This window comes from Dendropsophus ebraccatus, chromosome 8 (genome assembly GCF_027789765.1).
Source record: "Dendropsophus ebraccatus isolate aDenEbr1 chromosome 8, aDenEbr1.pat, whole genome shotgun sequence".
NCBI classification, from domain to species: domain Eukaryota; kingdom Metazoa; phylum Chordata; class Amphibia; order Anura; family Hylidae; genus Dendropsophus; species Dendropsophus ebraccatus.
The window spans coordinates 11,735,795-11,744,396 of NC_091461.1; the positions used below are offsets into that span (position 1 = coordinate 11,735,795).

Below are 8,602 nucleotides of genomic sequence, written 5' to 3' on the forward strand. Positions count from 1 at the left end.
GAATGAAGATTAAATCCACTAAAGTCAATGACAAGTTACGCGCCGGCCAATAATTAAGAAAAAGTTTGAAAAAAGTTTTGATTTTTTTTTTTTTTTTTTAAAGAGAAAAATGTCTTAATAAGTGATTCGTGTTCTCCAGCAACACCAAGTATAATTGATCTGAAGGAGAAAAAGCTTATTTTTGCTTCATCTAGCATGGTTCTATAGAAGACTTGACAAATGTAACCTACTCACTATGAGAATAATTGGCATGGCCAGTTTAGAATATATATACGGAATCTCTTCCATAACCCAAAGTCTCCTCCAGACTCTGCACCTTCTCTATGTTCTGTACTTCTGGTCCAAAGAAGTTGACATCTTGCTTGCTCACTAGTCTACGCTTATGATCACTACTACCTCTGGTATCTCCGCTGTCAGATAGCCGATTCCTGCTGGCACTTCTTAACCCAAGGGGGATTTATCATCCCTGCACCTGCAACTTTTTCTACCACCTAATTTTTGCTGATCTGTAACCTGTTTACGTGATGGGTGTAGAGGGGTTCGGCAAGGTGTAGAGGGGCCTAGACTTACCATGATTTACTACTTATCATTACTCTAAGCTACCAGGCATCAGTTAACCACTTCTGTTCTAAAACACCGGTGGAGCAGTCAATAACCCCACCAATACCTCACCCAAAGGTAGACAAAAACATCTCCATCATCCACCCCAGCTATTACTATTAACCGGTTTAAGGAAATCTGTCAGCTCAGTATGCGGTACAGAGCTGTAGACCCTGGTTAGAGTAAAATAAAACTAACTATACATCTGTTTGTTCTGATGGCCATTTGTAAAGTTATTAAATTTTCCTTCAGAGCTAAAGCGCCATAGATGTGATTTCCAACTTCTGCAAGCATGCCTCCTTACTCCTTCTTCCCCTATTCTTTCTCTGATTTAGGGCCAAGTGATTGCAGCTGAGCACTGTTTATCAATTATTCAGGGTGGGGAGGAAGAGGATGGGAGGAGGCGTGCTTGCAGCTGAGCACTGTACAACAATTAATCAGGGAGGGAGAGAGGAGGCATGCTTGCAGATGAGCCATGTATAACAAATAATCAGGGAGGGAGGAGGCTGCTGGTGCTGATACTTGCTGGTACTAGTGCTGGTGGCCTGGATCTGTTATCAGTGAATAAGCTTAATTCAGGGGTAAGAGGGAAGCAGCGGTCATACACCATCCAGCGCCACATGTAGGCAAGATGGCAGTGACATGGATGAGGTCCTGGGCATGCCTCCTTGCTCCTTATCCCCCTATGCTTTCTCTTATTTAGGGCCCAGTGATTGCAGCTGAGCACTGTTTATCAATTATTCAGGGTGGGAGGAGGCGTGCTTGCAACTGAGCTCTTTACAACAATTAATCAGGGGGGAGAGGGGAGGCATGATTGCAGCTGAACCCTGTACAACAAATAATCAGGGAGGGAGGAGGTGTGCTTGCAGAGGAGCCCTGTACAACAATTAATCAAGGAGGGAGAGGGGAGGAGAAGGCATGCTTGCAGATGAGCCCAGCATTGCATCTATGGCACAGGGTTTGCACATACCTTTAAGGATATTATTTTCCTTTTCTAATCAAACCATCCAACATCTCAGTACGTAGAATAAGCAAGCAATTTTTAATATGAGCTAAGCAGCAGGAGTAATAGACGACTGCAGCTATAAAAAGGTCTTAATTTGCCGTGACATTTTCATGGTGATGACAATTTCGAGATGTAAAAATAGATGTGAGGAAGTACCGCTGATATTGTATGTTATGTGTAATAAGTGGCCCGGCCTCCTGCTTACACATTGTATAGTCGACCTCCATTAATACTGATGATTACAACAATGAAAGTTTATCAATCTCTACTATAATTCATCCAACATTAGATAAATATAGACCATGATAACAGATATTATGAAATTTAAAGGAAATCTCTCACCCACAACGGCGATAGTGAACTGCCAATACTGCTGCATGGATGATAATACATTACTACTATTACGCCCCCCCCCCCCCCCCCCCTGGACATTGGTATAGCCCATAAAATATATATATATATGTGTATAGTCTGTGTTTATTTTCAAGCCGGTGTAGCCTCGGTTTACTTCAATCCCCATGGTATTGCATGGCTCAGCATAGATTAGTGAACCCTGCACATGTACTGTTGTATCCAATTGAGGTACAAACACAGCCACCAATTGCCACAAATAGGCCACACCTCTTTGACACTTGTACAGCCGAAAAATTATAATTTTAGTGAAAATAAAAACATGGACAACATATATAAAAATATAATTCCAAATTTATATCCCCCATTATAGGTGACAGATTCAGTTTAAGGCTATGTTCACACTTAGTAAGAGGCCGGCTGTTCTGTGACCCGTCCGGTCTCTGAAAAGATCATCCTGGCCGGTACTGCAGTCCCCTCTGAATGCTCTTTTGGGACACGGAGTTCTGATGTGGGCGCATTAGTGCGTCTCCCCAGGACTCCCCACTGCACACTATGGAGCGTGCGGCCGGAGCCATAGTGTGCACTCACAGGGTTTTCTGCGGCCACAGAGAACAGATATTTCAGTTGTAACAACGGCCATGATTTCCGCTGCACTTACTTAGTGTGAACCTAGTCTAAAGGTGTTGTCTAGAATTAAAAAATACATGTTTACTTCTTTTGAAAAAAAGGCGCCACCCCTTTCAATAGGTTGTAAGTGATATTGAGTATTGAGTCCAATAACTCCCAATATCAGACACAAGCAATGGAAATATTTGCCTTTGTTTAAAAACAAAATAGCAGCAATGTTTTTCTAACCCCTGTACAACTATTTTTTTTTTTTTGTTACATAAAGGAGAAGTCCTGCAACCTTTTTTTTTCATTAAAGTATTGTATTGCCCCTCAAAGGTTATACAAATCACCAATATACACTTATTACAGGAAATGCACATAAAGTGCTTTTTTTCTCGACACTTACTTCTGCATCAAGGCTTCACTTCCTGGATAACATGGTGATGTCACTTCCTGGATAACATGATGATGTCACTTCCTGGATAACATGGTGAAGTCACTTCCTGGATAACACAGTGATGTCACTTCCTGGATAACATGGTGATGTCACTTCCTGGATAACATGATGATGTCACTTCCTGGATAACATGGTGAAGTCACTTCCTGGATAACACAGTGATGTCACTTCCTGGATAACATGGTGATGTCACTTCCTGGATAACATGGTGATGTCACTTCTTGGACAACATGGTGATGTCACTTCCTGGATAACACGGTGATATCACTTCCTGGATAACATGGTGATGTCACTTCCTGGATAAAATGGTGATGTCACGACCTGACTCCCAGAGCTGGTCATACACCATCCAGCGCCACGTGTAGGCAAGATGGCAGTAAAATGGATGAGGTCCTGGGCAGTTGAAGCACTCACCTCTTGGGTTACGTCTGTCTACGGAGGATTGAGGCGACCTGAACGCTGTAGAAGGAGGGTACCGCAGCCTCACTCACACTCAGTCCTCTGGCAGCAGGGAGAGGAGATAAGACCGAGCTGCTCGCTTCCACATGAGAATCTCTGCAATTATACAGGGTCCATGATGCTGATGGACACTGGAGGAAAGGCAGAAGGTGTCGAGTCACTGGCAGAGTTAATCAGGTAGTAGTGGGTTAATAAGAGGGCTTTTTACCAAGTACAGTATCAGGATAGGGACACTGTGTCCATATTACCAAATCTTGCTACTTTACTGGGTTACAATTTAGGCTATGTTCACACTACATAAAAGTACGGCCGTTGTTGCCGATGGCAACAACGACCGTACTTTTACCGCGGTGGAACAATGCCTGTTGTTCTATGGGATCCTGGCCGGAGCGTACACACATCGTACACGCTCCAGCCAGGATCCTATACGCCGCCGCAAACAACTGACATGTCAGTTTTCTGCGGCCGGAATTCAGTGAATTCCGGCCGCAGAAAGACCTGTCAGTTCACACAGTGAAGCGAGCGGCTCCGGCATCAGAGCTCCGCGGCCGAAAGATCATCCGGCCAGAGACCAGCTGTTCCGTGACCGACGGAACGGCCGATCTCTTACGTAGTGTGCACATAGCCTGATATTGTTAGCTTGTCTTGCAAAATGTTCTCAAACCAAGTTACTTGTAATTCACGGTTTCACTGTATATAACTTTATATAAGAAAAATCACCTTACTGCGTTATAATGCAATGTACACTTAGCAACAAAATTGTTAAATCTGAGTCACATCAAATCGGGCTTGGCTTCTTATTCAGAGACAAAAAAAAAGGAAATCTGGAAGCATTTAAGGCAGGATATTCCACTTCTCCGGCTTCAGACAGGAGCTTTCTTCTTTTGCCTTTGCCCTGTTTCTCAAAAATTAAGACACCCCTAAAAATAAGACCTAGCCCGCCACTGTTGTCCCCTACCATCACCATCCATTGCAGAGCAGCTGCATGCAGGACATGAAGACTGTCACCTGCTGCCATCTGCGGCCGTCATTTGTAAATGTCAAGGCAAGAGTGTGATTGCCTGCCGCCATCCTCGTTGTCCCCTGCCGCCATATGTAGAGCTGCACACAGTCTACTGTTATCCCTTAGCCTGCTGCCACACTGTATGCTGTCCCTGCTGTTATGTACCAGTGTGCTATGGTGAGCTCCCCCTGGTGGCCAGAAGCCACCATACCACCTGCTCGTCCCTGCTGTGCTGTATCAGTGTGCTGTGGTGAGCTCCCCCTGGTGACCAGAAGCCACCATACCATCTGCTCGTCCCTGTTGTGCTGTACGAGTGTGCTGTGGTGAGCTCTCCCTGGTGGCCAGAAGCCACCATACCGTATTCTCTGCCCCTGCTGTGCACGCAAAATGTGAATTCTTCTGCATGGAAAAACAAGACATCTCCTGAAAAGAAGACCTATCGCATCTTTGGAAGCAAAAATGAATATGACACTGTGTTATTTTGGGGAAAACACAGTAAAATTGTCAGTTTTGCAACTTTCTCAGCCCCTTTACTATCAAGTTCTACCAAACTTTTACCCATGTTGGTCTCAATCCAAGAGAAGTGTTATCTATGACCAACAATAGCGTGGCACTAATCGTGATATAAATTAAGAGCGATGAATCTGATGAAAGTCACATCACACATCGGCCGAACATTCCAATTATATATATATATATATATATATATATATATATATATATATATATATATTGCTCCAGTCATGAAAAAGTTAATTTCTCCTGGTTTGGGGATTTCTGGACTTGATAAATCAGATTAGGTCTTGGAACGCGTTTCGTCTTCCAGTTTGCTTGAGTTGGATGAGCTTATCTCTCCGCCACCTCGAATATAAAGTACAGAATTTGCAGCAGAACTTGACTCCAGTTGTAGGAATTTGGTGGCGGAGCCGCGAGGATTTAAGACATTTGTTTTCTGCCAGAAATAAGCAGGAAAAGAGTGCAAGCTGTCTACAGACACAAAGGTGTTAGCGAATGTGTCGGCAGCAGCTGCTACAACATTTATCTTGTCTGAATTCCTAGCCAGGAGGTCACGGCTTGAATATCTCCATCTGTCCACGGAGCTGATCCCAGATTTATTCCTTCAAGGAGCCATTGGCACCTGAACAACAGAACAACTGAGCGCCAGTTCACCTGCAATTATCTGCTCCTTTCCCGAGTCTCCACACTCTAAGGAGGCGGCCAGGAAGGAGAAGAAAGGAGGCGCGAGGGGGATTCTTACAATAACCGGATTACCGTTCGATTCATACCTGGCGTCCTTCGCTTGATGTCTTGATGGTTTTCTTGTTGTCTGTTGTTCTGATGGAGCATTGTCAAAAAATAAGTCTCTATAAACCTCTAAATGCTTTCAGTAAGAACCAGAACCCAAGCGGATGAGGGGCAAGAACCCTAAAACTGCCATCGAAAGGGGACTCTTCCTTTTGGAGGAGATTGTGGTTCATCTAGTATGAGATGAGAGTTGTCCACCATGGATGATCTCCATTTTAGAAGGTTACATAAAGACCAATTAGGGGTTTAGTGATTGGATGTGAGGAATCCCAACAGCAATGGGTCAGTTTGTATGCAGTGCCACCACAGGTGAAAGTAGGTACTGTACAGTTCCGATTGAAACCAATGGATGTCTATGTTATACAGATATGCCAGTTCCTCCAGAATGGGAGGTGTTGTTTCTAGTTTGTATGGTTAATACTGTAGATGAGCATCTTTAACAAGGGATCCCTGATACTAACCATACAGACACTAGTCTTCTAAGCCTAACAACCTATTTTTTATCTCAAGTTTGGACTTAATTTGCTTTGTTATATCACAGTAACATAACAATGGTGGATGTAGACATGCAAATATGAATGTAGTGTCCCACTACAATGTTGACTCTGTGGTTGGGCGTTGTCTGACAGATATTACATTTATTTTTATTTTTTTGCTTGTTTTCTGTATGAAATACAATGCTATAAAATTGTCCACTAGGTGTCTCACTTGCTGAAAAACTGCAGCCAAAGCTTCAACACTAAGGCCATTTGGTCTTTATGCAAAACATAAAAACTAAAAAATAAAGTTTCTGCATAAAGCAGGAGTCTGAACCTGGAAGCAGATGGGTGGATGAAGATACTGGAGGACATTGTAGTGACTAGAGCTTTGAGGATTTTCAGTCAAACTTGTTAAGATTTGCTACAGTACTGGGACTATTACAGAAGAGAATTTGTTAAAGCATGTTGTAAAAGTGTCAAATATTGGAAAATCACAACAACAAAAAAAAATGTCAATCAACCAATTTCCGCCATTCCTCTCCTCTCTGTCCCTATATCGCTCTGTTAGTCTCTCCCTGCTCTCCTCTCTGTCTCTATATCGCTCTGTTAGTCTCTCCCTGCTCTCCTCTCTGTCCCTATATAGCTCTGTTAGTCTCTCCCTGCTCTCCTCTCCGTCACTATATTGCTCTGTTAGTCTCTCCCGGCTCTGCTGTAACTGCCTGCTGCCATCCTGCTCTCTCCTCCACACACAGCTGACTGGCCGCCTCCTTATAAAGAGGGGAGGGGGAGGTGCTTACATCACAGAGGGGCCTGCAGCTGATTGGACGGGCGCTAGGGATTATGGCTCCAGACAGCATGTGCAGCCGCCATTTTGTTTTTTGTTTTTTGCAAATTTCCTTAACAATTCGGTGGGATTTCCCTTCACTTATCTCTAGCAGTGACCCTTATTTACAAACGAAAAATTAAAGCTGAATCTTAGGGCATTATGCAAAGCAGATATAATATGGCTCATATGAGGCACAACTAAAACATTATGACACAGCTATTACTAATAGTCATTGTAATGTCAACCAGGTCAGTCTTTTTCAAGAAGAACATAGAGCAGTGCCAACCTCCATTGAAATTGGGTGACATACATCATATTAGAGGGGGTAGCTAGTACAGATGTGTCAATTCTTACCCTTCCCTTAGTTTAGTTAAAGGGGTACTCTAGAGATTTTTTTTTGTCTTAAATCAACTGGTGTCAGAAAATTTTATAGATTTGTAATTTACTTCTATTTATAAAATAAAATAAAAATCTCCAGTCTTCCAGTACTTATCAGCTGCTGCATGTCCCGCAGGAAGTGGTGTATTCTCTCCAGTCTGACACAGTGCTCTTTGCTGCCACCTCTGTCCATGTTAGGAACTGTCCAGAGCAGCAGACAATCCCCATAGAAAACCTCTCCTGCTCTGGACAGAGGTGGCAGCAGAGTGCGTTGTGTCAGACTGGAAAGAATACACCACTTCCTGCAGGACATATAGCAGCTGATAAATACTGGAAGACTGGATTTTTTTTTTTTTAACTAGAAATTATTTGCAAATCTGTATAACTTTCTGACACCAGTTGATTTTTCTGTGGAGTACCCCTTTAAGGATTCAATTTCTCATGAAACCTACACAATATTAGAACCCTCCAAAGGCTTCATTTATATAACAACCACTGGGTGTCCGCCCACAGACATAGTGTCCATAATATGAAGAACTTGTAGCCAAATGAGTTTCCAGAGAAGATGAAGGGAAGGATCGGGGAGATCTCTCTGATGTTTTTTTGTATTTTCCCATAAATAATATCTGTAAATGTAAGAGCTTCCCTGTCCTCCGCCATCCTGATTCCCAGCAGAATGTGATGATACTCAGCGGGGGGGACGGGTATTGATAATGCACCAGCAGGGATAATGATAGCGGCGAATGTGGCGGTGACATCTCTTGTCGGCATTGACTAGATGAGAGGCTATGTATATTCCGTGCATGGCGTCTCGGCCGCTTTGCATACATACACAAACATATTTGCGCGCTTTGATTTCATCTTGCGAAATTACATGTTTGGTGATTTGGCGCATTTACGGCAACAATAAAACTCTTAGATTGCAACAATGTAATCAGGGTACGGAAATCTGCATGTAATTGACTCTTGTCCTGGATTTCAGATGCTCAGTACATCGTCTGCAAGATGAACAACTGCTCCGAGACGGTGAGGACAAAGCCCTTTGCGGGATACATCGACACTAACTCGCTGATTGTGCAGGATGAATATGTCTTTGTGCAGGTGAGTCAATGTCAGCCTTCTCAAT

The 8,602-nt window shown here is 43.3% G+C and overlaps 1 protein-coding gene across 5 annotated transcripts in view; it reads left to right on the forward strand.

Moving 5' to 3' along the window:
• LOC138799057 (VPS10 domain-containing receptor SorCS1-like) overlaps positions 1 to 8,602 on the forward strand; it is a 473,569-nt gene that overhangs the window by 317,842 nt on the left and 147,125 nt on the right. For all 5 annotated transcript variants that reach the window (XM_069979808.1, XM_069979809.1, XM_069979810.1 and 2 more), the window contains exon 7: positions 8,459 to 8,577. In XM_069979808.1, coding sequence (XP_069835909.1) covers positions 8,459 to 8,577 — 119 coding nt within the window. The remainder of the gene's footprint in view (positions 1 to 8,458; positions 8,578 to 8,602) is intronic.